At 52.1% G+C, this 27,790-nt stretch overlaps 8 protein-coding genes across 8 annotated transcripts; 5 read left to right on the top strand and 3 right to left on the bottom strand.

Annotated features, from left to right (window-relative positions):
• Positions 1-4,492: 4,492 nt before the first annotated feature.
• Positions 4,493-5,572, top strand: BDZ99DRAFT_514143 (uncharacterized protein; the record flags this gene model as incomplete). Its single annotated transcript, XM_033724821.1, has 1 exon — positions 4,493-5,572. One exon carries the CDS (start codon positions 4,493-4,495, stop codon positions 5,570-5,572), a length of 1,080 nt encoding a protein of 359 aa, XP_033584884.1.
• Positions 5,573-5,740: 168 nt separating this feature from the next.
• BDZ99DRAFT_493561 (uncharacterized protein) lies at positions 5,741-6,913 on the bottom strand. The gene is made up of 2 exons (XM_033723246.1): positions 6,452-6,913; positions 5,741-6,358 (listed from the first exon to the last, which is right to left on the bottom strand). The coding sequence occupies exons 1-2, from the start codon at positions 6,814-6,816 to the stop codon at positions 5,899-5,901; spliced, it is 825 nt and encodes a 274-aa protein (XP_033584883.1). The 5' UTR covers positions 6,817-6,913; the 3' UTR covers positions 5,741-5,898.
• Positions 6,914-7,554: 641 nt separating this feature from the next.
• Positions 7,555-8,799, bottom strand: BDZ99DRAFT_24790 (uncharacterized protein). Its single transcript, XM_033713650.1, has 2 exons — positions 8,275-8,799; positions 7,555-8,158 (listed from the first exon to the last, which is right to left on the bottom strand). The coding sequence occupies exons 1-2, from the start codon at positions 8,753-8,755 to the stop codon at positions 7,710-7,712; spliced, it is 930 nt and encodes a 309-aa protein (XP_033584882.1). The 5' UTR covers positions 8,756-8,799; the 3' UTR covers positions 7,555-7,709.
• A 201-nt stretch (positions 8,800-9,000) lies between these two features.
• BDZ99DRAFT_565511 (uncharacterized protein) lies at positions 9,001-9,930 on the top strand (the record flags this gene model as incomplete). The annotated part of the gene is made up of 2 exons (XM_033727483.1): positions 9,001-9,335; positions 9,468-9,930. 2 exons carry the CDS (start codon positions 9,001-9,003, stop codon positions 9,928-9,930), a joined length of 798 nt encoding a protein of 265 aa, XP_033584881.1.
• A 4,871-nt stretch (positions 9,931-14,801) lies between these two features.
• Positions 14,802-15,649, top strand: BDZ99DRAFT_470862 (uncharacterized protein; the record flags this gene model as incomplete). Its single annotated transcript, XM_033721675.1, has 4 exons — positions 14,802-14,916; positions 15,103-15,254; positions 15,445-15,589; positions 15,642-15,649. 4 exons carry the CDS (start codon positions 14,802-14,804, stop codon positions 15,647-15,649), a joined length of 420 nt encoding a protein of 139 aa, XP_033584880.1.
• Positions 15,650-16,138: 489 nt separating this feature from the next.
• BDZ99DRAFT_514138 (uncharacterized protein) lies at positions 16,139-18,326 on the bottom strand (the record flags this gene model as incomplete). The annotated part of the gene is made up of 3 exons (XM_033724820.1): positions 16,139-16,414; positions 16,474-16,683; positions 18,288-18,326. 3 exons carry the CDS (start codon positions 18,324-18,326, stop codon positions 16,139-16,141), a joined length of 525 nt encoding a protein of 174 aa, XP_033584879.1.
• A 5,078-nt stretch (positions 18,327-23,404) lies between these two features.
• Positions 23,405-24,110, top strand: BDZ99DRAFT_531143 (uncharacterized protein; the record flags this gene model as incomplete). Its single annotated transcript, XM_033726436.1, has 1 exon — positions 23,405-24,110. The coding sequence occupies one exon, from the start codon at positions 23,405-23,407 to the stop codon at positions 23,858-23,860; it is 456 nt and encodes a 151-aa protein (XP_033584878.1). The 3' UTR covers positions 23,861-24,110.
• A 231-nt stretch (positions 24,111-24,341) lies between these two features.
• Positions 24,342-25,098, top strand: BDZ99DRAFT_24665 (uncharacterized protein). The gene has a single exon (XM_033713640.1). It carries the CDS (start codon positions 24,476-24,478, stop codon positions 24,917-24,919), a length of 444 nt encoding a protein of 147 aa, XP_033584877.1. The 5' UTR covers positions 24,342-24,475; the 3' UTR covers positions 24,920-25,098.
• Positions 25,099-27,790: the final 2,692 nt, after the last annotated feature.

The raw sequence follows: 27,790 nt of genomic DNA, 5'->3' as shown, positions 1-27,790 counted from the left end.
AGACGATGATGGCATGGAGGAGGTGTAGCGGCTTATTTTGAAAGGCTGTGCGGTGCTGGGGAAACTGCGAATATCAGAAATGATCGTGTCGAAGATGGATTTGCTGGGGATGTACCGTCACTACTGATTCAACTCTGGAGATGGACTCTCGCGCAAGGAGTGCACTGATTGGCGGGATGAGTCGTCAGGAATATGAAGCCGGAGGCATCTTTTTCAACTGCGGAAACTAATAGGAAATATGAGTCTGTCGCTGAGGTTGCTAAAAACACTGTAGTCGAAGAAATGTGGACATGACTTGGGAGAACCTCGCCGACGGCGTCTTGCGGCGGTGTCCTGGGACAAGACGGGTTGACGAAGATGATCTCGCCGCTGGGGATGGAAGTACACAGTGTGAGAGAGGTCGATATGGGCATTGAGAAGATTGCGGGTGTCGAGCTAGCTAGAAACGCTGCTAGCATCACCACTTGTGCGCGCCACCTCCACCACCAAGCAGGCTCCCCATCTTCATCATGAGATGCATCACGACATCATCAAATTCACCAATACCATGATCATCAGCGATAGAGAACCGTGTCGAACAGGGACATGCATAGTGATGTAGATCAAAAGAAACCTACATTAACCACCTCGCCGGCCTCACCACCAAACCTCTTCTTCAATCTCCTGCACAAGGCAAGAAAATCAATGAAAAGACAAAAAGATGTGCTCAAAGAGCGGGTTCCAAAAATTATGCCGGACGTTCCCCCGAAGAGGTTCGATGGAGAGACAGTGTGCAATGTCTCTCCAGGTAGACTGAATTCATGAGCTCAGCTACCCCAACTTGGGAAGGTTTTACCAACCCATCGGCGACGGCGAGGCGACACACGAAGAAACGAAAGAAACTGGTGGGGGGCGGGCTACTTATAGGAGAAAATCTACTAGCGGCTTGGCAGTGGCCGCGCCGGATCACCAGGACCTGCGCAGGCAGCAGGCAGCAGGGCCCGCGCGTATCGGGGAGCAACGAGTGCTAGAAGGATCCAACGTAGCGTACGATTTGCATGTAAGAGGGGCCGGCGAGGACTGCCAACTCGGCAAGTTCCGATAGTGAGGGCTTGGGAGACATGCATAGCAGCACCAAAGCTCGCTTTCATTTGTATATGCACAAATGTGATCTGTATTCAGGCTATCAGGTGTTTGGGGTAGACTGAACCAACCTCTCCATGCTCTGTCTGCCCAAGTCTTCGCCCAGAACAGGTGCTGAACGCAGAAATTTGAGGCCCGTCCGAACGAGATTCCAAGCATCGGTCAGGAACAGGCCACCGGACCTATCTTTGCGGCTGAAATCTTCTATCGGGAGAAGCTGCTTGCAGGCTGGCCTTGATTTAACATTTGTCCTGGGGCTAGTTCATCCTTGTCACTGCCACGAGAAGCATATTTGGTAAGCTCGAGGATCATTGAAGTTATAATAATCATTCATAGTCGATTGAAGTAACCGTCGGCGATCTTGGTGATGATTGCAAGATGGGGTCTCAAAACAAGAAATACTCGCCAGCTCACCGGATTTGCACCATGCTTGATTGAAAGGACCACCCAAAGTCACACTCGACGGCTCTCCGATAGGGCTACCTCCACCCTCGAAACCAGCCCTGGACCAATCTACGCCTGCTCTTCGATCCTACTTTCGCCTTCGCTGCCGTCACGAGACGTCTCGTCCGGCACACGACGTAGCACAAACCCCCGTATCTGCTCCGCCAGCTTCCTCGTATCCTCAACCGTATAAGAGGTGTTTTGGTTGACACACGGGGAATAGATTCGGCCGCCGAGCCCGTATATGGCGAAGTGACTATATCCGGGTATCGTAGAAATCCCGTGCAGGTAGTCAATACTACAGGTGGTGCTCTGTTCGTCCAGCTGCAGTTTCTGGAAAGCTGGTTGCAGATGGATCACTTGACTTCGCGATTCCATCTTTCAGCGTAGTGTAAGGTTCGCGCTTCGACTACGAGATCAAGGATCTGGTCACAGGTTTCCTGCAGAAGCTGGTAAAGTCGAGAGTTGGCCTGGCTGGATGGGCTACGCAAGTTAGCACAGAAGTCCTTTGAGTAGAATGGCGGAAAACGCATTCGAAATAAATGCCACGTTTCGTCAATATATCCGCCATCGCGAGTAGAGTGGATGCGGCCCGTAATGCACTGGAAGAAAGCGCAAGAGTGGGTTTGTCCTGCGGCGGTGGCTATGCAGGTGAAGGGGTGGTGTAGTTGCTTGCTGAAGTCGTGTGAGAGTGTTTGTGTGAAGAAAGAAAAAAGTTGGGAGGCAACGTTTTCTTGTGCGGGCCCCGCAAATATTCGCGAACATTGGAGCGTGGTTGAAAGCTTTGAAAGAGCCGCAGTCCTGAACTATGGTCAACGACGAACACTAGCCATGGAACCATGATCAGCCACCTTGCAGATTTTTTGCGCGCGTCCATTCGTCCTGTCACTGCATGGGGCGCCCTGATGATTTTTTTTAGGACTCTAGACACGATAGGAAGGTTGAAAGAATGGATACCAGGCAGCCTTTTGGCTGGCTAACTAGTGACTGTCTGGGCTGCTTCTTCCAATGGTATCGAGCGAGCAAGATTAAAGATTGAGTAGTGGAATATCCGTGTGCCGGTGCTTATGATCCAGTAAAGTAGGGTAAGGAGGGACACGAAAGCAATGGCGTAGAGCTAGGCGGCGGTTCTGGAAACATCAAAAGTCTGAGATCGTTTGTATTATCAGAGGGTTGATAATTTTCCTGGATAGATTTGTTTTCCGATCGCGTCTGCTTGACTGTCCTACCAGTCGACCTTAGGGTGGTCTACGACAAGCCTAATCCAACGTGGCCAGTAATCCCGCCAACGGAGTTCAAGGCCCTTGATTGGACGGATGAAGAGAGTTTATTAATCCAGATTAATCCACCTAGATGTACCGCCAATGCTGCCGTAACAGGCAGGTATAGAAAAGGGGATATAAGTGGAACGTAAACGTAAAGGGGGGCACGGTATTGAATATAGCTCGTTCCATCGGAAATTTCTTTCTTAATCTAATTAAGGATTGAATGTCCTCTAGATTGATCGGATTACTGGCCACGCTTTCCTGATCGACTTCATGATACCTTCGTCTTGTATTGTCGCCGTATGCTGCTAATCACCCCCTGTTTTCACGGCCGTGCACCCACTCATCCCTAGCTTGAGCTTTGATCGAAGCCCACTAGGGCCATTTCGGAGAGCTCCATTCCCCATGCTTCTTGTCGTTGTCCTCTTCTAAACAGGTCCCTCCGTAGTTGGTAGCGAGCTTCGCCTTCAGACTCTTTGATGTTCGGAGTAGAGATGGCTCAGACAGAGCCTCGATAGCAAGGTCAACGTGCTTGAAGATAGTAGACTTACTCTCCTCAGCAGGAGGGAACCGAGCAGCAACCGTCGATCATCTCAGCGGTGGGACGGCATTAGGGTAGTTTTTTCAATGGCCGTTTTCGCGAACAACGATTGTGACTCCCCTAGGATCCGTATTTTCTCACTTATCATTTTCCAGTAGATTTACGCCCCTCCCGGCCATAGCACCAACTGATGTAGATTTCCCTGTTATACCTCGTACACCTCATCAAACCTTTTCTCCAAAATCTGATATCAGTCATATTCCACCATTGCCAACAATCCAGCAAATGATTGCGCCTCTATTTGATCTTGGCTTTCTCGCGGGAAGCGGTATAAGAGAGCTCCCATGACTGTAGCGAGAGTCTGCATAGTGTATTTTCTTTTTCTTATCACAAAGCTATTTCATCTAATAGAAGTACTTTTCCAGTCATGGGGCAAACCTACATAGCCGTTTGCAGCCATCGACATTATAGATGCCTTCTTCTACATACTCTTTAGCTACTAATCATACGCAATAGGCTCTGGCCTCTCCTCGAGTTTCAAAAGGTCGGGATGCCTCATTGTCAAGCCCCCTACTATCGAACAATTCAACAAAGAAATCGATAGCAAGCAACACAATGTGTGGCCGATAGGGGAAAACGGATTATAAAGCACCATTCTACTACAACGTGAATTCTTGTGGCTACATATAATGCCGATATAACATGGGGTTTCACCGGCTTGGCGCTTTCATACAATCAGCCTGCCTTTTCGTCAGCGAATTCACTGCCCCAAATGAATCATCATTCGTCCCAGCAGACTCCTCGGTCTGCGAAACCCGACTCAGAGCATCCAACTTCTGACACTCATCAAGATACACACCGTTCGAGTGGAACACCCCACCCACACACCCACGATCCGCGTTAGTCTTCAAACCACCACACCCACTCAGCGGACTACGCATCAAATTCGTCCACATCCTCACGCCTTGCTCAACCAGCGGTGTGTATCCGACCTTCGCCCCCCCAACTGGACCCGGTAGCCTTCCTGGACGCCCAGAACAAGTATCAATCTTGGAATTCGTCGAAACCAAAAGAGGCTGTCCGTGCTACTCCTCTGCGAGCACCTGCCCCAACCCCCGTCATGAGGTTTCTGCCCAGGGGCACTAGAACCCTTGGATCAGTACAGAAAGCACGACTCTGCCCCCACTTCCTGCACCCAGCGTCGCCGGCAGGCGCCAAGATCTGCCCCATCTGCGTTGCGGTCAAGCTTGTCCCCAATCTCTGCAACAAGCTCCGAATCCTCCCACCCCCGTTCGAAGGGAAGAATGCGAAACTGGCACGCCGAGGGACGATCCGGAAGGCGCGTATTTGGGTGGCCAATTACGTAAACAATTGCGACGGGCAAGTGGAAAAGGAGCGAACCTGGGAGGCGGAACATCGGGATGTTGACGTCTCGATGTGCAACACCGCCGCGATGGCTGCGGAGATGTGTCGAAAGGCTGTGGATAGTCTGTACGACCAAGACGGCGAGATTCCTCACCCCGTGGCTGCCGACACCAACCCCTCGACGGCGAAAACAGTCGGCTTTGTCCTGCCCAAGGGCGAGGAGAAGCAGACCCGCCAGGAGAACGGTCTCTTCTGCCGCAATCACCCGGCCTACGAGCGGGGGAAGTACGCTGCACCAGAAGGGTCTGAGGGGTGGGAGGATACGAGCTGGTACCGCGACCCCTCCTACTACTCGCCCAAGTTCCAGGCCCAACTCAAAGAAGCCGAAGAAGGGAATGCACTCCAACGAAGCCTCTCGAAGGCCAGGGACGTTCTCCACTCGTTTGGACCTCCACCAACGACGCCACCGAGGACGCCGCCGAAAACCCCGGAACGCGATCTCAGGAGCGTCTTGAAGCAAACACGGAGAAAAGACGCTGCTAGTGACTGGATTGGGCCAGGTGCGACTCCCACGCCAAGAGAGCGGTACACCCTGTACCGCAAGCCAACAACTGGGGAGTTGCGAAGATACCGATCAACCCAGCCTGGCCTGTACAACCGAGAAACGTTCATCAATACATTCTCGGCAAGTAACCAGCCCAATTGGGCCCGGGAGCCGGCCGGTATTCCAGTTGCATTTTTAAACCCCCAGCCAACGCAGCTAGCTAAGAGCGCGCCCAAGTTCAGTAAGCCGCTTGCAGGAGAAGAGCACCCAGCCGGGCCCGACGCGAGTTAGGAGACTGTGAGGGTGGAGTTGTCACGTTCGAGGTACGCTTCTAGATGAGATGCAATACTTCTGGTAGCAATAGGGCAAGGATATTCTATACGGGAGCTAGATTAATATAGGATTTACATAGAAAGATACGCTTCGCAATTGGTCAATCACATACCAGAGATATACCACCCTTTCACCTATATGATTGTATTACTGATATGATATGTATTACCATTTCATGGTATTTTGCCGAATGGATGGACTTTTGCAGAAATGATGCAATGAAACCGTGACGAAAATTACCCACCTCAATTCTAGCGGCAATCTGAGCACGAATCTCGCCCGCTTCACGACAACCAGGGCTGCACAGCGTACACCTTCCCGCCCACTTCCACCTCCTCAGCCAGCTGATGCGGCATAATCAACCTGAACGACTCCAACGGCGCCGTCCTTTTCTTCAAAGGCGTAAAGACTCGATGATCCTTCTCCACTAGATCCCTCGGCCATTCAACCTTGCTGCCACTATCATACAGATTGATGACAAGGTGGCGAAGACCTTGCATGCCAGCGATACTCTCCCAAAGCCGATCCCAATTCGTTCTTTTCCACGGGTTCGGCACGATATTGCCAAGGCTGAAAACGTCATCGATCACATTCATGAACGCCCAGTGAATACTAATAGACCGAATGCTATTAAGGTTTCGGGGCGAGAGGCGTTTGGTGAGCTCAAGGAACGAGTTTTCGGCGGCGCCGACGAGGAGGCAGAAGTTGCTGGTTGTGTAGAGAAGGTCTACAGATTCAGAGTGTCTGCGATTTAGTGTTAGCTTCAACTCACCATTGCTTTACTGTCCAAGTCTGCATTTGTGAATTTTGGAGGGCCCGAAGGCATTATCAGCTTACATCTGCTGACAGGAGAGCAGAAGAGGGACACGGCTCCAACGGGGCGTCACGCAATCTTTGCGGAAACAAGGGGAAGAACACCATGTATCGTCTCCGTTGAAGCAAGAGGGAGGAGCTTGACATTCGTAACTTGAAAAACATCTGTACGGGGAGTAGTCCAGATGCATTGTGGCGTCGCCTAGGACTAGGCGATAGATCTCTTGTCGGAGTTCCAAGGGCAGCCTCTGCAGGAAAAGACATTCGTTTACTGGTTCTTTTACACTTGGGAGTTCGATCTGCTTCTTATTCTTTCTTAATGTCTTGCGTGGACGAAAGGGTAACGAGGATTCTGACGCGCCGATGCGGAGGCGGGAAAAGATCGGCATTACGGAGCACGTCAAAGGCTTTCCTTCGTCGGGAGGAGGTTGACGATGCTAGTCTAAAAGATACTAAATAACACTCTGCTTTCCATCATGTTGTTGGTGTTGGAAATGATAGAAGATAGCTGGGATGGGAAGAGCGGAGGTTGATTTAGAGATTGCCGGCGGCACGGATGCGACAGGGGTTGTGTGGCTGAGATCACGTGAACGCCACATCACGTGCTATACCGCCGAATTCTGGGAGATCATCCACTCGTGGCCAGACCCAGCTACGTTTTTATGATTCAAGCTATCACGCACTGTGAATTGAAGAATATTGGGGTTGTGGTTGCAGATATAGGAATCTACGTGAGGTGCCCTGGACCGTGGAGAGGAGTAGAAAATTGGATGTCATGGGCGTGAGGGCGTGAACTGTCTATGTGATATGAGGGAAAGTTCTGTATCTGGGAGAATGCTGCAACAATGTGCTTCAATAAGAGTTGACTTCTTCCGACTTTCTACAAAGAGTCTATTTACAATGCGAAAGATCGAGCGCCCAAATCTAGGCGGAGAAATAGAGAGATACGGAAAGCTTCAGTACATTTACTGAATAGGATAAGGTCGCGTGTATAGCTTCAAACATCCGTCCTCTTCCAGTCTAACGACTCGGAAATTAGAGCTTCCCATGTCAGGTACAGCGCAGTCCTTAAATGGCACGACGAGCTGATGCTGTTAGCTGGGGCCGTCGGGGTGGAACGGTTTTGGCTTTTCTTGACTCATAGCAATTCGAACTTTGTTGCAGGTTGAGGTTTGAACAATGATGCTTGTGTACTGTCATCGATGAAGTGACATGATCAGTGTCGAAGTCTTCAGCAACGATGCCTTACTAGCGGACATTCTAAGCGTACACCAGGATTCGTCTATATGAAGCTGCCGAGCAATGGCGTTTTAAGTCCTCCAAATCCCACCATAGAGCTCTTGGGGATGACGATCTTAAAGTTGGAAGTGTCCATATTTGCAGGGGGGCAATCAGGAAACGGCATGACCAATGTTACATATGCACGAATGCCCGCGTCTCGCAAAGGCTGCAGATAGTGGTCTTGAAACCGTAGCCAGTATGCTTTGTGAGATATAGAAATGAAGAACGTAACGTGAACGAATCGAAGTCCCTCCATCGATGCAAGGACTTCCCAAAGCGGAAATGGGAAGTCCCATTGACCGCCAAAGGTACGGTCCGCATCCATGCAGTAGGCGAGCTTCAAAGAGCGTATGGCGTTGAATCTTGCTGGTATGAGTACGCGAGGTATTTTGAGAAATTCTCTTCGATCCCGAAAGTCGAACGTATTGGAGTAAAGGATTTTGATTGACTCTGAATACTTGCACAGATGAAACCGTTACTCAGGATATCAAGCTTGAATTTCCGGGGATGGTATACGTACGCTCGCCGGCAGCATAGAAGCAGTGAGAGTAGGCTGTTAGGCTCACCTTTGGCTTCGTGGTCATGCGTCCAGCATGGATGACTGTGGGAAACAGGATTGCGGAGTTTCCTGCACTCGAATGCGGACATGCGAGGGTCGAGATCCTCGTTCTCGATTTCGACGTGGAATATTCTGCCAGTTAACACCATCTCGTAGACGATTATGCGTAGCTCTAAACTTAAGCTACAAAAGAAAATCGAGTCAGATTGGGCGTCGGTTTGCTGATCTCCGGCTGCTTCGTCCACCAACGGCGATGTCAATCTGCGCTTCCTCGGTGGCCGAGGCTGGAGTAACGGGGGCACAATAGCTAACTCTTCGCATCGCTTCTGAAAGCGATCGCAGTGTTGCTTTTTTCTCTTTCGACGTTCCAGCGAGTCTCTCACGGCGATAAAGCCAAGAACGAGTATGACTATACACGCACCCACGCAGAATCCAGCTGCATTGCAAATGGCAGCGCCTGCTGACCTCAGGACGTTCCTCCCACCCATGGTCAAAGATGTTGTGTCGACGTGGTTCTTTCGCAAAGGTGTCGGGATCAGTGATGGAGGGGTTGCGTGCGGCACAGCGCCTGGGCAATTGGCGCGTGGCGAAGGTCACGTGAACGCCACATGTTCGCGCAACACTCTCGTTTCCTGAAAGTGAAGGTGCATCATTAGCGGCCATGTTGTCTGACTTTGAACCGCTTGCGTCCTGCTTGAACGTAAGTTTGTTCAACTCACAAAACATCGCCATCATGAGTCCATCCGAAATCTTCCAGCTGATCGTCAGCTTCCTCTACTACCCGTGCTTCATTCTATACCAATGGCCAGGCCAGAGGAGGAGGAAGGCGGCAGAAGATGAAGAAAAGCAGATCCAACTCGCAGCTCGCGCAGCTCGCCTCCTACCACCACGCATTGGTATGCCAGTTGGCCAGTCACAGTCATCACTTCTCCAAAAGCTACCCCTCGAGCTCCGCCGAAAGATCTCCGAATATGCTCTGGGTGGCTCGGCAATTCATGTCTGGGGTTTTGTGACTAAGGAGGTTGGAAGCCGCGAGTGCTGGTCAGATGTAGATGAGCCATTTTGCACGTGCGCCTAGCATCAACGAGCGGAACCATTCCTATTGCGAATGCTTCTTCTCCTAACCTGCTGTCAAATGTAAGTCCTAAACAAGCTAACCCTGTGTACCTTCCAACATATGAAACTGATTGTCCATCATAGTTACACCGAGGCCGCTGAATCCCTCTACTCTAGCAACACCTTTTGCGTAAGCATCAAGCAAGGCTACCGCAATCCCTTCCCTAATATAGTCACATTTGTCATAGCTGAGCGTCGTCAAGCAATCCGGTCTATCCGCATAGAATATACTCTGAATCCGGATATTGAGGACCTCTCTACTACCATAGTGGTCATCATAGACAAGGATTTGCGAGCCATAAAGTGGACGTGGGAGAACGTTGCTGCGTTGCGTGGACTGCGGCATCTTGTGGTTGATTTAGTGCTTGATAAGGACTCTTCCTTGATGTCAAGAGAGACCGTTGTGCAGCTATACGCTGACTGGGAGGCTGAGATTCTTGAGCCCGTCAAGGCCCTACCTACTCCGCTAAAGTCTTTCCGAATGAGGGTACCCTGGGAGTCCGAAGAAGTGGTGAGAGTTGGGGAGAAAGCGTACCATTTAGAATAGAAAGCAGCTTATCCACGCTCCGAAATGGGTCTGGCAAAAGGGGCACTAGAGCAATCGAATTGAGTTCGGGACTTTGGAAATGAACTTATGGATCTGTGTTGCCATCGTTTGAGGTCCTTCATGAATTCATGAGAAACCTAAAAGCAAAGTCGTATTTCTGCGGCTCTAGATCTGAATGACGAGGGGAATATTAATCAACGGCACTCATGAAACCGTTTGGAGCCCTTCGCGTTGCTATTAAAAAGCTACATGAGATTTGCATGTCGGACCACACCAAATCTAATGCAAGGCAATCGGCCAATGACGTCGTGATTCGCCTTAACCTCTGAACCAGTCAGCATAGCCAATTTGCGCTCTCTTACAAGGCGATGTGGGTACAATGGAGGAGCTAGAAGAGGATCCATCTTGAAAAGTGCTTCATACTAAAACTCGCGATGAGTGCCAGCTGCTTCTCGGCGTTCCTGCGGCCGTTTCTCTGACCTCTGTCGACTGCCAGCTCCGACTTTGCTAGTGCCACACCAGCCTCTCCGGCCGGGCTTTCTCTTGATCTTGTTCTCCTAGAAATCACCGCAAGAAGATATGCACACGTAAGGTACACAGAAGCAAATGCCAAGGGTGCATCGTAGCCCGTGCTTGAATTTTTCTCCAATCGTCTCCAGCGGCTTCCTATTTTGGCTGTTGGATTCGATTAGGAGGAAGAATGGGTCCGCCATATTCGTGAAGATGTAGAGATGGAAGTCAAGAGGTGAGAGACGAAGGGCATTGAGATTGCGGCACAGCAAGCGGCTCTGGGCAGTCACGTGGTCCCGTACGGGCGTGCCCAGAATTTCTGTAAGAACTGTCAGATGCGATCTTGGGAGCGTTGAGGACAGATGATGTGTTGGGGGGGTCGCGCTACGGTGCGGCGAATTCGAGACTGCATGGTCACGTGCACTAGATTCCGGGGATGGGGACAATGCTAGTGTTATTTAGCTATGAAAAAAAGAAACAAATATTGGGTGATAGATGCAATGGAGTTGCTGCGGTGAGTGTCGTGTTCCGAGTCGTGAAGAGGGCCTGGGTCGGAATAGTCACGTGCGGCACCGCCACATGCTGCGCCGCCCGAGCCACCCCCCGGAGGTCCCCAGACGAAGGTTGCCTGCTCAAAACCTCATCCCACCCCAAATTTTTCTACCAACTTTACCACCTCCGGCATGAACAATATACCAGCAGTTACCTGGTTACGAAACAATCCGGGCCTAACTAAAGAAGAGCGACGATACTACATCGGCCGCATCCAGCTCTCGCCGCCCGACAAATCAGTCTGGGAAAATGTCACCTATCATGAGGGTCGAAGAAATAGTGCAGACTACTGGGAAAAGTACAGCACGGTCTCTCCGCGCATCGAATCAGACAAACAAGAAGAAGAAGGCTGGACGGCTTATCTTTTGAGCTTCCTCGGGTACGGGTCGCCTAGCAAAAGGGGGAAAGCAAGCAAAAAGTCGATCGAGCAGGAATTCGAAGAGGCGGCGAGGGAGCGGCAGACGCGCATTCGAAATCCCGAACCGTATAGGCCAACATCAGCAAATATTGGTGATCCGAACCCGCAGGTGGCGTCAGCATTGCTGCATAAGCTGCCCTTTGAGCTTCGCCAAGAGATATTCCGTCTCGTCGTTGGCGACTCGGGAATTCGGTTGGTGGGGTCGTACTATCGATGGTTCTACAGCTGCGAATGCGTAGCTGAGGAGGGGTTGCTTTGCGGGGAGGTTCACGGGACGATGAGGAAGCTGGGCTTGAATCGACTGCACTTCTTGCTGATCTGTCGTCAAATGTGAGTACAGTACTAGCTCATAAATCTGGGCACATGCTGCACGGACGTGCTCACGGATGTGCTACGACTTGAGGGACACGTTGGAAGCTCGATTGACACTTTCAGGAGGAGCCCAATCGAAAGGAAGCCGGCTAGTCAAAAGGCAACTCAAATCACGCTCACTGAGACTTGACATCGCGTCGAGCTTTTGAGATTCGCGGGAGAACCCTAATCATCTATATGCTAACGCTACATTGCAGATACACCGAGTCCATCGACCTCCTTTACACCAGCAACACGTTCTGCCTCCGTGGCGCCGAGCCCCTTATGCAACTCCCCCTCCTTCTCGTTCCCCAGCGGCTCCACCAAATCCGCTCGCTAAACTTCCAGTACTCCCCCTGGAGTGTCTCCCTCGAGACGGCACCGATTGCCGAGGGCGACGACGGCCCTGATGATGAACGCGATTGGCACCGTGTGTGGAGAGTAATCGCAGGGATGCAGGGGTTGCGTTCTCTTTGCGTTGATTTGACGTTGTGTGACTGGTGGAGCGACTTCTGGCTTCAAAGGCTTGCGGCGGATGAAGGCCGTATCCTCGCTCCAGTGCGCAAACTCACGACGCCTCTCACGGAGTTCAGGTTCAGGGTGCCGTATCCAAGCGTCGGGTCGGTAGAGATCGGAGGCAAGACGTGGCGTATCGAGGGCAGTCAGAAGCATATACCGTAAGAACCAGAGGTTGAGAAAATGTTGCGGCTGCGTCACTGGCGCCTGCGATTCCTTGCGTCTTTGTCCATTTTGGCCTTCGGGTTGTTGTAGCGGTCATAATTCTCGGGCCGCATAGTCCGGTCATCGTCGTGCAGTTCGTCAATTAGGACATAGGGGAGCATCCACCAGATGCAGCAGGCGCCGATTGTCCAGAACACGACGTTGCATGTAAACTTTCCGACACTTTTTGCCAGGCTCTTGAAGATACTTTGGCGAGTCCTCATGGCGTATTTGCGGCGGGGGTTTCAAGAAGATAAGGGATGCGAAGCGGGATAGATGGATTGACAGGCTCTATTACTTGCGTCGTCTAAACTTGATTTGGGAAGTGTGAGAGGATTGCAGGTGAGACTAGAGCATTGAGAAAGGCGGATGGGATGGTGTCTAAATACTCGATTGTCGAGCGAAGGGTAATTAAGTAAAAGAAAAACCATTAGAGGAAGCAATTGGCGAAAGTATTAAACTGTGCTAAATTCGGAGCGGATGTAAGGGACACCATGATTTGAGGAGGTTCCAGCCGGATGGAGCCATGGGAATCTGGGATTTTGGCTTATTTCGGGGCAAGGAACTATGGTAAGGCATGAATCTGGCTATTATCGAGCCATTGCAAACCGGAATTGCCGTGGTGGAGAACTTTGGGGTGATTGTGGGGATCGACTAGCTCCACTCGGGGCTAGATCATATATCTCAAGAGGTCATGTCAATTCATGTGATATTTCAAGCAATCACGTCACATCCTACTACGACGAACTCAAGTCTAGGAGGAGGAGAAAAGTAGATCTGTCTTTACGATTTTGGTGAGTAGGCTGGAGACTGCCACTCACGTGACATTAGCCTCAGCGCCCTAGCGTTGACAGAACCATCCCAATACTGAGACAGACTTTAAGTTCCAGAGCCCTGTTGATTGTAGGATCACGTTAGGAAAGAAAGTGAGGAGCTTCGCAGTGACAAGCCCGACGATTGTCACGCTCACGTGATGTAAAATTTCATGCGCCGACAAGTACCCAGCCCGTTCCAACGCGAGTGTCACATGCCCGCATGAGTTCCATAAGACAAATATGAGCGGAGCAATTCGATATATAGACACTCTCTGGGGTTGGATGAGCTCGTTGATTGGAACTTCGCTACTCACGTGATATCAACTTCTCTGCTATGCCACCGCAATATCAGCGCCAAGACCTACCTTGCGTATGTGAAACTACCCTGATCCCACTAGATCTCTATCCTCCCATACCAATCTCCCCATTCGCCGCCCTCGGAGGTCAATTGCAACCTGGCAATGTCCTTTACCTCCCAATTCGAAGCCTGACCCACTACGATATTGTCCTTTGCCTTGTATCGGCAATCACCTCCCCTTTTTTCGTGACGAGACTGCCTACAAACTTCCTGAAATTGATAAACGTTAGCATTTAAGCCAATTTTCAACCCATGGCCCATCCATTCACCGGCGCAAATGCTGCTTGTTGTCACGTCAACGCCCTAACACCCCTTACCCGTTCACTACCAACGACCCCCAAAGCCTTGCAGGCTATTTGCAGCTATGCCTACAAACCAATTGAATCAATTGTGTGCCTTCCCAGTGCCGTTGTTGTGCCAATTTCGCCGCTTGACGCTCTCCTTGTCCGTTGCTTATTCCCAAGGGGATGAAGCTCGAATAGGCGGCGTCTCCAGCGACTTCTCAAGAGGTTATGAGGGTACAGGGACTCGGCTGGGAGGGTGATTCGGTCTAGGTAGGTTCGGGAAAGGTATGTAGATTTTGGGACACCGAGGGTTCGGTTTTCTGCTGCGGTCGTACTGCAAGTGGCTGCATCGTCCCGGCGGACCGAGTGCATAGGTTTGTGAGTTCGAATGGTCTATCAAGCTGCCTCTAGAGGTATCTTGCTGGTGTGTGTGGGCGGTCAGGCCGGTGAAAGGCTCGTCGCAGAGGAGGTGGTGTCGAAGTCGCTGTGAAGCCTCAAAGGCCTCCGGGACACAAGGGCATCCGCCTCCTGAGCTCGGGTAGGAGGTATCATGTCCTCCCCCGAGGTTTCATAGGTATAGGAGGGCCATCTTGAGGAGGCGAGGGACTCGAGGGAGGTGAGGAGGGGGTGTCGAGCGCACTGTCCTGCTGCCCGTCGGTGTTGCGGGATCGAAAGTCGTCTGTAGCTGCCCTTTGCTATTAGTGATGCCCATACGAGCTTGCCCTGGGTCTCCTGAAGCTCCAGTTGCTCCCTCTGCTGCTGCTTGAGCTCATGGCCGTGGTGTTGAGGCTGCCGAAGAGGCGGGGACGGCCTAAGCTCAAGCTCCCCTGCCATGGTGTTGCTGCCAGCTGTCCCTCTTCTCGATGCCCGGCGAGACTCCTTCACCTCCACCACCCCCTCCGGCATCTTCGGAACTCGGTGCAGAGGATGATATGGGCATGCTCCATGCATACCGGCCTCCGGATGGGTCAGCAGAGGGTAGTGAATACAATGCCGGGCAGCGAGGGGGGCCGCTACCCCTCGCGTTCGTGGCCAAGCCAAAATAATTTCTGGCCCTCAACCCAAACCTAACCTCAACACCACCTCACCCTCCTCCTCCACCCCCATCTCATCACGACAACGCATCCGCAATACCTCTTTCATCATCTTGTGCCTCATCTCCAGCTCGTCTTGACCCCCTTCCGGCTGTCTCTGGCCTGTGGCAGGCCTCAGGGGCGGACGTGGAGGGGGCCGGCTTCCTCGAGTTACCTCACTCGACAGCCGTCCTCAACGCATCCTCATCGCCTCTGCCATTATCGGCAGAGCTTCCAGCACCAGTAAGTCATCTTCCTTCATCTCCTCGCCGTGTCTGGACGTCGCTGCCGCCCTCTTCTGAGGCCAGGGGCGTCCTGGCTGTAGAGAGGCAGCAGCGGCGACCTCAGCCCCATCCACCCCAGGGCGGCAATGTCTGCCCTCGCCGTCTAACCACCTCACCACCTCACCACCTCTTCAAACATCGTCTAACAGGTGCAGATGCATCACGGCTTCGACATTGGGCAACGGCTCGATGACTCTCCTCACCTGCCGACCGGTCTTGGCGGCAATCCTTGGAGTCCAAGCAGTGGCTGGCTCGAGACGATTCTCAACACCACACACCACGGCAGCAGTATTGGTGAGTGCTCTCCCCTTCTCACTGCTTCGATTCATAGGCTGACAGTTGGCAGATCTGTAATGACTCGTTCCTGGATGGCTTCTTGATCGCCTGAGCTGTGTGGCGGTGCCCACGACGTCGACCCTCGGCAGCACTCGAGTGCCTTCGGCAACTGTTTCGATCATGATACCCCTTGCTCTGGGAATAGGGAAGTATACCCCTTCAGAACAACTCCTGGTCTGGCCGTGTCGGGCTGGGGCCCGATGCCTGGCCGGTCGTGATGCCTGGCCAGGCGTCCTCAACACCAAGTCCCTCATCGTGGATGCTCAGTACGATGCCTGGTCTGACTCCTCGGGCCGGGCGTCTTCGGCATCATCCTTCGGATGCCGGAGCTCAGTACGACGCCTGGTCTGGCCGTGCAGGGCCGGGCGTCAACAAAAAGTAGTACAGCCTTGGAGAACCCTCGGGCTTCGCTGACCCTGCCTGAGGACATGGTGGTCATGATACCCAGGAAGTGGGCAGGCGGCCTTCCTATGGCGGGCCGTGCTTTCATGTCGCGGGACGCGCAGGTCAGCGAACTTCGACAATACAGTCGCGGGCTTCCTCGAACAACCGCTTCAGCTTGGTCCAGTTTTGCAACAACTCTTGATCTTGGTAAGCTCCAACTTCTTGCATTTTCGCCATCTCGTACTGATCAATCTTGGTTTGCAGTCTTTGACTTTCGACCTCATCCCCATTTCCTCTCCGGTCGAGCCGCCTCGACGAATCTCGTTCGATCTTCCTAGCCTCTTCGATGAAATACATACTCAGTGTGCAGAGCTGTCCTGGAAATGTCTTGCTGCGTCCCTGCAGTGGCGGTTGCGAATGGCCCCGTGGGCGTTTGCTGGTATGAAAGGCTCCCCAACACTGCCGTGCTTTCGACACCCAGGTCGCGGATATGGGCTTTGGTCATCCATGGCCAAGGTCATGGTGGAGTATGTGTTTTCCTTTTCAGCATTCTCGTCTGATCCTGGGTCGGCGAGGTCTTTTCGTTGGCGCCTCTCCCGTTCACCATGGACCCACGGACTTCGCAATGAACTCGGATACTTGCGGGCTTGTTCGTCACCATCGGACTTCTGTTCTCATCCAGTACTGCTTGGATCCTTGGAGCTCTGTGGCAAGTCAGCTACTACCCTTGGATATGTTTCGGATGACACCAGTTGTCACCGCCTTCGATCTTTCACTAATTCGCAATACTCATCCTGTCTCACAGCTCGGCGTGCTTCATGTTGTGTCTACCATTGAACGGTCCCGTGGTTTGTCGCCCAGGTAGGCAAGGTTTGTGTCAGTTGGATATTCTTTCATCATGTCTTCTGGGTCACGTACCTCTCTTTGCTCTTTGCAATACTCCATCTCCTCGATTCGCGTCTGTTTGCTTCACGGTCGAGCATGCTCCCACTTCAGTCACGTTTCCCGAGTCACGTGAGTTCTGTCCGCTCCCGACTTCTCAATCCCGTACTCCTTTCGGCAAATCTTCTTCGTCGAGTCTTTGCTACATGTCGCTTTCCAGAAACAGTGAGTGTCTATCGTACTGTGCGTCGTCGTTGAATCATTCTCTGCAGCTAGACCAGGTGAGTGCTTCTTGAGAGTCTTTCCGGCGTCAACCAATCTTTCTTGCTCCTTGCTCTTCGCTCTCATTGAGGTCGCCTTCATATAAGAACGGTGAGCATCTCATACGTCTGCTGGGCATAGTCCCTTGTCGCTCCTTTTATCCACGTCGCATCTTCTGCTTAGCATGGTGAGCGTCTCCTTTGTCTCCAGATTGACCGATGGTCAACTCTCGTACTGCTTACATCCATCTCGGATATGGCAAGCATCTGGTGTGTATCCTGGGCTTCGTCCTTGGTCTCCTTTTGATACTATCGCCGCATCTTTCTTGTGCAGTCGCTTTTTCCTTCGATACAGTAAGCATCTCCTATGTCCTCGGGGTGTTGGCCTAGTTGCCTTCCCACAGTCTCAAATTTCTTCAACAAGGTAACCAATTCCTTATATCTTTTGGATAAGGCTCATGTTTCATTCTCGTATCACCGTCGGATCTTCCTGGAAAAAGGTGAGGGTCTCGTACGTTTCTTCAATGTCGCATCTTTCTTGAGCAAGGTTAGTGTCTCATGTTTCTCAGAAATCGACCTATCAAACGTGTCCGCATTCAAGGTAGGCGCTTGAACGCCATTCTGGCTTAGCCATCGCATCATCTCCCTAGTCTTCCGTTATGTCTGCTTTCTTCGACCTGGCCCATGCTGAGCCGGTAAGCTTCTCCAATCTCGTATGTCTTCTGGGCATCGGCCCATGTCACATGTTAGCCTCGCTATTGCGCTTCACGTTTTGGGTCTGGACTTTCCTTCGTTTTCTGCTCATCCGAATACCAAGATTGTGAGTTCTCCTTTCTCCGCTCCGGCTTTCCGTCATTTTGAAGTCTCATTTCTCAAGTCACGTGCTCGCTCGAAGGTGGGGTTTCCGCTCTCAAGTGCCATCTCTGCGTTAGTTGGATATTTCATGTCTGTAGTCAGTCATCTGGAACCTCTGGGTAGGGCATCTCTTTTGACTCACCGGCCTGTGCCATTACTGTTCTCGTTTTTCAGTCACTCTCGTTCCCACAAAGGTAGGATCTCCAAGTCCTAGTGCGATCTCTGCATGTCATTCTTCGCAGTCAGCCAAATTTCGGTCCTCAAGTTCAGTATACCTGGTGAGTGGTCTCCTTGGTCCCGCTGGCCTCTGCCATTGCTGCCGTCGTGATTCAGATTCATTCATGAGCAGGTAGGATTTTCGCATTTGGGTGCGCTTCCTGAAGTTTCCTTCTCCGCAATCCGTCCATTTCGAACTCCAGGTAGGCACTCTCCTTGGTATGGTTGGTCTTGGCCGTTATTGCCGGCACTCATCAGCTGCGTCTTCGCTTATGAGGTAGGGTCTCGAGTTGGAGAAGCGATCTCTGCATTTTCTACCGTCAGCGAAGCCTCGTTTCTCAAGTTTTCTGTGCTTGGTATGTGCTCTCCGTCATCTCAGCTGCCTTTGCAACTACTCTCTTCGCGCTTCAGTTAATTCGTCGCTCCACAGGTAGGGTTTACATGCTTGGTCTTTTTTGTCGTTCGCTTATGAGGTAGGGTCTCAAGTTGGATGGCGATCTCTACGTTTCTACCGTCAGCGAAGCCTCGTTTCCCAAGTTTCGTATACCTGGTATGTGCTCTCCTTCATCTCACCCCCCTCCACAACTGTTTCGTTCGCGCTTCAGCCAACTCGTCGCTCCACAGGTAGGGTTTCCATGATCTTCTCCACCGAGCCGATCGTTTCGCTATCAACTCTTCGCGCCGCAGGTAGGCTTTCCGTGTTGGATATCAATCTCCGCGCTCTCCGCTTCTGCGCCCAGTTCAGCTTCTTCTCCAAGTTCCGCATACCTGGCGAGTGATCTCGTTTGCCCGTCGGGCTTTGCCCTTGCATATCTGTCTTGCTTTCAGCATCTGTTCTTGCGGGCCCTACTTTCATCGCTCCATTCGCTTCTTCGTCGATTTCTCTGAATGGTAGGCAATTCCCTATGTCCCCAGCAGACGTCAACTGCCTTGTCCTTGTGTTGAAGCCAGCGAGACCTCTTGGCACTTGGTATGTGATCTCCTATGTCTCGTTACCTTCTGTTCTTGCATTGATTGGTTCTCTTCTTCAAGGCTCAAGTTTCAACCCAAGGTAATCTCTTCGTGTCAGGCTTCTTCTTTGCGTTGTGCTTGCGTACCAGTCAATTCGCCTTTTGGCACTCGGTGGGTAATCTCTTCTGTCTCAAGGGCGCCGCCCCTTCGTGATTTCGTAGCTTTATTAGTCTCTCATGAACGGTAGAAAATTTTCTATGTCCACGGCCATGCTTGCCAAGTCAGCGATGCCCGACTGGCCCTTCGAAATTGGTTCCACTCATCTCTGCGAATGCATGCTGCCCGCGTTTCACTCAAGCTGTTCTCAGCTACGGTAGGCTTTCATCAAATGTGTGCTGTCCCCTCTTAGTTATTTCCTCAAGACTTTCTCAGCTAACGGTAGGCTCATCTTCTTGGAAATTTTGGAACTCCGCATTTACTAGGCTCGGCAATGCGGACTTGTAAGCTCCTTCTTCCATCAAGGTTTGGACCTATCTCCTCGTCGCTCCAAAATTTTCTCAGCTAACGGTAGGTGCGTATCCATGGTTTTCTACATTCATTGTGTCCGGCGATGCCGAGTCAGCAGTCTTTTTTCCCAAAAGGTTTGATCCCCAACCCTCGCACTGGTACGCTCACTCTCTTCTTGAATCTGCAATCATTCTTTGCAGGTAGTTGGATATCGATCAAACTCTCAATTTTTCTTCGATGTTCACATTTCCGCCCAACGGTAGGTGGATCCAACCTCGATCTCCTATGTCCGTGGCTATGCCGAGTCAGCTTTCGTCTTATCATGCCGTTGGGTTCACTTCCTACTATCAATAGTAAGTCAGCAGTCCTCGTTTTTTATCCAAGATTTGTACTCACCCACTTTCTACTCTTCAAAATGTCTTCAAGGTATGTGCATCTCGATACAAGCCTCAGCTCTCGCACGTCTTGGCCGATCTTCAATTCCATCACAACGGTGAGTGAATCATGCTCGAATCTCCTATGGCCGCGGCAATGCCGAGTCAGCTCTCATCCTCTTTCTCAGGTTTGGCACACCGTACCTCTCACTTTCAGGTTGTCTTTCAGATACGCGTCGTCATCCCACTCGGAGTCTTTGAAAGGTATGTTGATCTTGGTGGTTGGCGCAAATTTCCTATGTCTAGGGCAATGCCAACGTCAGCGGTTTCCACTTCTTTTCTTTTTCAAGGTTTGGTGCAGCTTCCCTTCATTGCCCACGCCGATCCGACTTGTCCCCTTCGAAGGTTTGATCTTCTCATTCATCTCGCAGTCTTTTTCCAGCATCGCCTTGGCTCGTCAGTGATTTTGGAACGGTAAGTGCTCCTCAGTTTCATTGCTGCTGTGTTGGATATGGAGCCTCATCTCTCAATTTTCAAGAAGGTAGGCAGTCTCGAACCTGTATTCAGTTCTCTCGTCTCGCCTTTTCTATCTCCAAGTCCGTCGAACCCTGCTTTCTGCTGCCCAAGGTAGGTGCTTCTGCTTTCAGGCTGGTCTTTCTCACATCCTCTCTTCGCTATCGGTAAGCTATTTCAGAGTTGCGTTTATCGTCGCCGCTTAGGTAAAGATCCTTCAATCTCTTTCTACCTCATCTTCGTCATCCAGTAAATGTCCTGTACTTTGCATCCTGCTGTCAGCGCGTCAACTTCCATTCAACAACGGTAGGACTTTCCTATGTTCAACGTACTTTCGGGGCATCGGCTCGTTTTTGGCATTTCGATTTCTGCTGCAGCTTTGGTGGACTCGGGATTTCCTCGAGGTAGGTGTTCGTGCTTCCAAGCCAGCTTCCAAGTCCGCTTCCAAGTCAGCCTCCAATTCATCAAATCTTTCAGAAAGGTAGGCAATTTACTGGTTTCCTCGTCTTAACTTGATTCCTCTCCTTCCATTTCGATTCCAGATCAGTCTACATAGTCAAGTCAGCAGTCACTCGGGGCAAGGTGTCGCGATTTCTACTCAGCTTCCAGTCGTTTTTCCTGCGATCTCCTATTGCTTGAAACCTTTTCTCTTCCACTGATGGGTGGGCGGGAGGCGCGCATGTTAGTCCCGGTAGGTTCTTCTCTTGCGATAGCGTTTCTAATCTTGTCATGAATCTGGAACTCCAGTCAGTGATTGCTAGAGGTGAGTGCTTCAGGTCAAAGCTTGCGCCTATCACTCAGCTTTCAATTCTGCCTTATGTGATATCCTTTGATTTCAGCACCTTTCAGTTCACCCCCGAAGAAAGGGAGTAGGGAGGCTCCAGGTAAGCCTCCTCTTGCAATTTCCTTGTGTATCTTCCTTTGAGTCTTCAAGTCAAGTCAGCCAATACCCAGGTGGGTCTCTCCGCTTTTGCTTAGCTTTCATTCACGTCTTTCCAGATGTTCTGAAGTCAACGTCTATGTTTCCCTGATGGGTGGGTGGGGGATGAACAGGTACGACGCATGCAAGCATTCTTTTCGCATTGTTGCTGGCGATGCCGGTTTGGGCCTGCAATGCAGATCAGCTCATGTCCAGGTAGGCTTCTCCGGTCATACTCAGCTCTTCGCTCGTCACATTTCCTTGAACGGTAGGTTTCTCGATCCCACGACCCTGTCAGACACATCCTAGCTAGATAAGCCTCCAATCTCCCAGCAATCTTCCCTACGTTAGAGTTCTTTTCTCGCTATTGATGGGCGGCTCGGGTGCATACTGTAGGTCATTTCTCATATCAGCTTCGCGCCTGTCATAAAGATTTTTGGATTCCACGCCACTCCATGTGTTAAGTCCGCAATGCTTAAGGTAGGCATTTCGACTTCGGAGTCAGCTTGTCGCATATCATTTTCATCTTGCGAAGGTGGGTGTCTCATACTCAACTCCTCATCGGGTTTATCCCAGCCATATTCATGTTCGATTCCTCGACAGTCTTTCCTGTCCTCAAGTTCCTTTTCAATAATGATGGATGGGAGGAATTCCACTGGTAAGTCATTTCGTAAAGTTGCCGTTTTCCGCTCGCGCTCGTCTGCTCAATTTTCTTGTAAAGGTAAATGGTTTTGGCGCAATTCTCCTTGGGGCTTTCATTGTCTAGACCAGTCTGCGATTTCAGTTAGTATCTCGTTCAATCAGGTTGGTATCCACAATTTCCACTCAGCTCTCAAATGGTGTCTTTTTCTCCAATGACGGGTAGGCCGTTTCGAGCAGTTGGCGGTTTTCATTCCTCCTCAAACGATCAATTTCCTTGCAGCGGTAGGACCTTTTTTGTAATTCACGTTTTGAACTGAGCTGCTTGGAGTGTCGCTTTTTTTTTTTTTTTGAGTCGTAGGTGTTTTCCGGTAGCTCTGGTTGCAATCTTCAAGTCGTTTTTCATGTTCATCCGCAATCCGTCAGCTTCTGTCCTTGTCGAAGTCCATAGCAGTAGGTGCAGTTTCACTCACCAAGGTAAGGGTATCGCTCATCTCCGCACTTGAATCATCCCACGGCATCTAGGTTTCCGCTCCCAAATCCCCTCCAGGTCTCTCAATCAGCCTCGCTTGGTAAGGCGAGGAGTTTCCATTATTTCCTCGTTGCTAACGCTCAATACTGTCATTATCGCTCACGTTTTGGAAGTTTGTTCAGGGTTGGCGCTCTCTTCGGCGGCCCTTTGCGGAGCTAGTAAGTGCGTCGGGGCTCGTCAGGCAGTGGCATGGCCTTGCGAAGGGTAGGCGGAGTTCGGCGTGGGTGGGATGGGAGGAGGCTGGTAAGCAAGCAGGAGGGTAAGAGGTAGATATTCCATTTGTTTCGATGCGAGTGGGTCGTGGCTTCTCGAGGTTCTTCGTTTCTGGCTCCGATGGAGTATTTTGGTGTCAGCAACAGTTCATTTCACATAGCGCTTTTCATGGGATGCTTACTTCTCGGCGTTTCTCATAATGTATTGGTCTGTTCCTGCGTGCTTGGCTGCCATGGAGTGTTTCTGGTTCGTAAGCAGCATCCTCTGCGTGTTGACATCTTGGTCTGCTCATCGCTCTCTGTCCTTTGGCACCGTCGGGGTAATGATCGCTGGGAAGGGCGTCAAAAGAGCGAGAAGGAGCAGACACCATGAAGCAGAGGGATCAAGCAGCATCAAGCAGAGCAATCAACGCGCACAAAGACCTAGCAGCAGGCAAGTTGGCAGCAAACATTCCGAATATCGCATTGCTAACGAATTCAGTTCCTGTGCCAATTCCTTACCCGCACCCGACCCAACCTGGAAGCACACATGTCAGCAAGGCGGAAGACTGAGGTCTCGGTGGAACTTACCCTCAAACACGACTTTCCCCGCAGCTCTCTTCGGCTAACATCGACAATCTTCACAAACGGCATGTTGTTTCCTTCTTCATGGTCGCCCAACGACTCCTCAGGCACGACTTTCCCCGCTCGCTTTTCCGGCCAATATCGACCATCTTCACAAACGGCATGTTGTTTTCTTCCTTATCATCACCCGGTGACTCCGACGAATGTGCCTCCGCTAGTGGCCTCGGCGATGCTTCTGGCGCAGGACGTGTCGCTGAGGGCATCTCCAACGCCGTCTTTGGTGACGACGGGCACATCTATTTCCAGCACAGGACATGTCGCTGAGGGCAGCTCGAACGCCCTCCTCGGCGATGACAGGCGCGTTTTCTCCCGGCGCCAGCCGTGTCGCTGGGGGCATCTCCGACGCCGTCCTTGGCGATGATAGGCACGTGTCCTTCCACTGGTTCTGGAATACAAGCCCGTTCCACCTGGGCATGATCTTGCTTGTCGGGCAGCGGGCTCGATATTGCTCCTGGTGCGGGACGTGTCGCTGAGGGCAGTTCCAACGCCGTCTTTGGCGATGACGGGCAAGATGGCCTTCCACCAGTTCTGGAGGGTGAGCTCGTTCCGGGAGTGATATTGCCGGCGGAGAAGCTGGATTCACACTGACAAAAAGGGACAGTCGTGGGCACGCGGTTGAGCGCGTCCTTCTCTGGCTCTGGAAGACAAGCTCGTTCCGCAGGAAAATGATATTGCTGATCGGGCAGCGGGCTCGACATGGCTCATGATGCGGGACGTATCGCTGAGAGCATCTCCGCCGTCTTTGGCGATGACGAGCTCATTCCTTCCTGGCGTGGAAGTATCGCTGAATGCAGCTCCAACGCCATCCTTGGCGATGACAGACACATGTCCTTCCGCTGGTTTGGAGGACGGGCTCGTTCCACGGGAATGTTACTGATCGGGCATCCGGAGTCGCACTGACAGAAGGGAACAATCATGAACAAGCGGTTGAGCGCATCCTTCCCTGGCTCGGAAGACGAGCTCGCTCCCCAGGGGCATGACGTTGCTGATCGGGCAACCAGAGTCAGACTGGCAGGAGGGGACACCACATGCATCGCACGGTTTGAGACTTGAGTTCGTCGTCATTCAGGCGCGTCGACAGCTCGTTCTAGTCGCGCGTTCGCGTCTTGGAGTTGCGATACTTCTCGGAGCGTCGCTGGTACTTCATAAAGGAAAGTTTCGGCGGGTGCCTGCGGCGGCGCTTCATGAAGCCCTTGGTCTTTTCAAGCACCAAGACCGACGGCCCGAGTTCTTCTTGTCCCCCTTTGCGTCGCTAACGCTCTCCTCGGTGTCCAAAAGGTCAGCCTTCTTTTTTCCTTCGCTCTCTGCTCAGCCGTCTTCGACTTCTCACGAGCCCGCCGGACCGGAGTTGCCGAGAGCGGTTCCTGGTCCCATGAGTTTGAGGAGGCACGGCGAGGATCGCACCTTGTGCGGAAGCTGATGATTGGGGAGAGGGAGTCGTCTAGAGCGTGTGCTGTCAGCCATAGAGTCGCCGAACGTGGATGTGGTTGATGCAGTACCTGTTGCTGCGGGTTGCCGCGAGGAGGAGAGTCGGTGGCGGAGGCGACCACCAAACATCTTTCTCAACAACTCCGCCTGCGATCGGCCTTGCCCCCCGCTATCCCTCGTCGGAAAGATCCTCATCAGGAACACTCTTCCAGAAGCCTCCCAGCCATTGGCAGCGTTCTTCCTACCCCGTCAAGAGATAATGAGCGATTAACCGCGCCTGCAGTCACCCGCCGCAAAGACTCCCGAGATGCTTGTGCTGCACTTGCGGGGCCGCGAGGTTGTAACGGAACTAGAGGCGGTCTCCCGGTAGGTTGTGAAGCAGCCTCCCAATCGGGTCGATTTGCGATAGCTCGTGGAGCGGGCGATCTTTCGCAGGAGACGTTCGCGCGGCGGTCAGGACGTTCCAAGGCATCTTCGTGCCTGGGCCCGATATCGAAGGTAAGGAGGGATGCAGGCGAGAGCCAGAAGGGGTTGAAAGACACATGTCTCCAGGCGCAGCGGATGCAGAGGATGGGCCATCCAATTGCAGTCTAACCTTGCGTTCGCCGTTTAACTTGTCGGGCTTCACAAACAACACCATGTAGTTCACACAGCAGCGGATCGATTGCAATTCAACCATTCGTTCGCCGGCTAGCTTATCCACCTTCGCAAATGCTATGTAGTCCGCACAGCGGCGACAACAACTGATTGCAGTTCAACCTTGCGTTCCCCGGTTAGCTTGTCGACCTTTACAAATGCCGTATAGTCCACACAGCAGCGGACATGTCGATTGCAGTTCAACCTTGCGTTCTCCGGTTAGCTTGACGCAAGCACCCTCGCACGAAGCAGCTCCGAGGCTACTCCGTGCGAGGGATGCTTGCGTCCACCCATCTCAGAGAGGTCGGCCTTGGTCCGTGATCTCAGAAATGTCGACGCCCATCTCTTCTGCCACAATCCGTCTTGCCAGGCTAGGGGCGTCTCTAGCTTGCGGTTGACTTCAGCGAGCTGTGGGGGTTTCGGCTTTGGGGTAGGCTTGGCTTGAACCTTGGTTTCGACCTCAACCTTAGCGACTGGCTTGGGGCGCATGCCGAGTTCGTTCTCAACAACTTCGATGCACGCGTTCGTGACCAGGAAAGTAGAGGGCAAGTCAATGCCAGTCTGTTCTCGAAGAGAGCTCAGAATGGTCAGATACATGAGCCGATCTGACCATTCTGAGCTCTCTTTCACCCATCTCAGAGAGGTCGGCCACAACCATCGGCCAAATCTCTGCATCGCGAGCGAAGATCGTCTGGGTTTGGGCGTACACCATCTGTGCGTCAGATGGCGAAGATTTTGAGAGCCGTCGAGTTGAGCATCGGTTTGCGCTCATGGCGAAGACTTTGGGATCCCTCGAGTTGAGCCTCGGATCGGGCTCATACTCCATCAGAGCATTGAAAGAAGTCGTGAAGCGAGAAAGACGCCAGCTGGGAGTTCCACCGAGCTTGCCAGTACCGAGAAGACCTATCTGAGGGAAGAAGACGTAGAGACGGGCTAGTGGAGGATCGAGTCTGACTGGACAGGGTGAAGTCTTTGGATCGCAGCAGAAGATCCGAAACGCTCAGGTCCAGCGGCGGGGGCATATCCGCTGCACATCAAAAGGCACCGGGCCGGAGCGTTTGATCTCTGTGACGGCCAGCGTGTCGTACCCGATGACAATGAGAACGGCGGCGACGCTCATGCTAAGCGGAGAGAGCCCACGGTTTCCGCATCAAACAGCACCAGGCAGACGGACGAGTTGATCTCTGTGACGGCCAGCGTGTCGTTTTCGTTGACAATAGGCACAACGTTCGTCTTCAAGGAGCTCAGGCAGGACCAAGCTCGCTGCGGACATCCAAGATGCTCAAGCCATCAAGGAGGCAAACAGCAGGCGCTTCACTATCAATTTCGTTAGCTTCCACAAGGTGAGGTGTTTGAGACTGCTTACCTTTCCAGGCTGCTTCGAACGGAGGCAATCCAACAACAAACTCGCTCCGGAAGAAGACCGAATCGCGACGATAGGTAGGAAATGTCGAAATTCTTCGGTCGCTCAAGCTTCAGCTTCAAATCAGCAAGTGTTCGTAAATGTGACAGTCGGAGATGACTTACCTTCTCAGATCACTTCAGACAGGCAAAGTGAACCGCAAAACCGCCCGAGGAGAAAACTGAATCGAAAGGCCGGGAGGGAGAAATCCAGCTGCTTCGGTTCGTGGAGATAGTGCTAGTCGCGAGTACATCACTCACTTCCGCTCGGCAGGTGCCCGAGGGCTAGAAGGGGGACAGGATTTCATTGACGCTGATACTACGAAAGAGCCGAGCCACACACCCATACACCCCACACCCAACCCAAAGAATCCGCGCGTTCGAGGGTGCTGGTATTTCGGTTGGGTTCTCGCCGTAGTACCTAAACAGTTAGCCAAGCTCTCGACCATTCATGTGACAAACGTACGTGATGTAGTGCGCAACCTGTGCTAGTGCCACCATGCAGCTCTCCAGTTGCGGGATTCCGAGCTCCTTTGCAAAGTAGGCTTCGACGAGATCCGACACTCGGAGAAAATCCGGAATCTCTGCTCGTTGGATCCTGGGAAGTTTCTCTATCTCGTCCCGGAGGACTCCGTTGACGCGCTCCAAGAAGTGGCAAGAAGTGCATAGTCCTTCCGTAGAGAGATCTACCGCAGAAGCGGGTACTGGTCGGCCGTCTGATCTCCAGAGATGAGGGTGTTCATCTTGTCGTAGCTAATCGTCACACGACGAGCCGAGCCGACCCCCGCACCCCGTCGCTCCAAGAAAGTGGCAAGAAGTGCATTGT

This window comes from Mytilinidion resinicola (assembly GCF_010093595.1).
Source record: "Mytilinidion resinicola strain CBS 304.34 unplaced genomic scaffold BDZ99scaffold_1, whole genome shotgun sequence".
Lineage (NCBI taxonomy): Eukaryota > Fungi > Ascomycota > Dothideomycetes > Mytilinidiales > Mytilinidiaceae > Mytilinidion > Mytilinidion resinicola.
The sequence above is the reverse complement of the archived record's forward strand: the minus strand, read 5'-3'. Positions and strand labels throughout refer to the sequence as shown.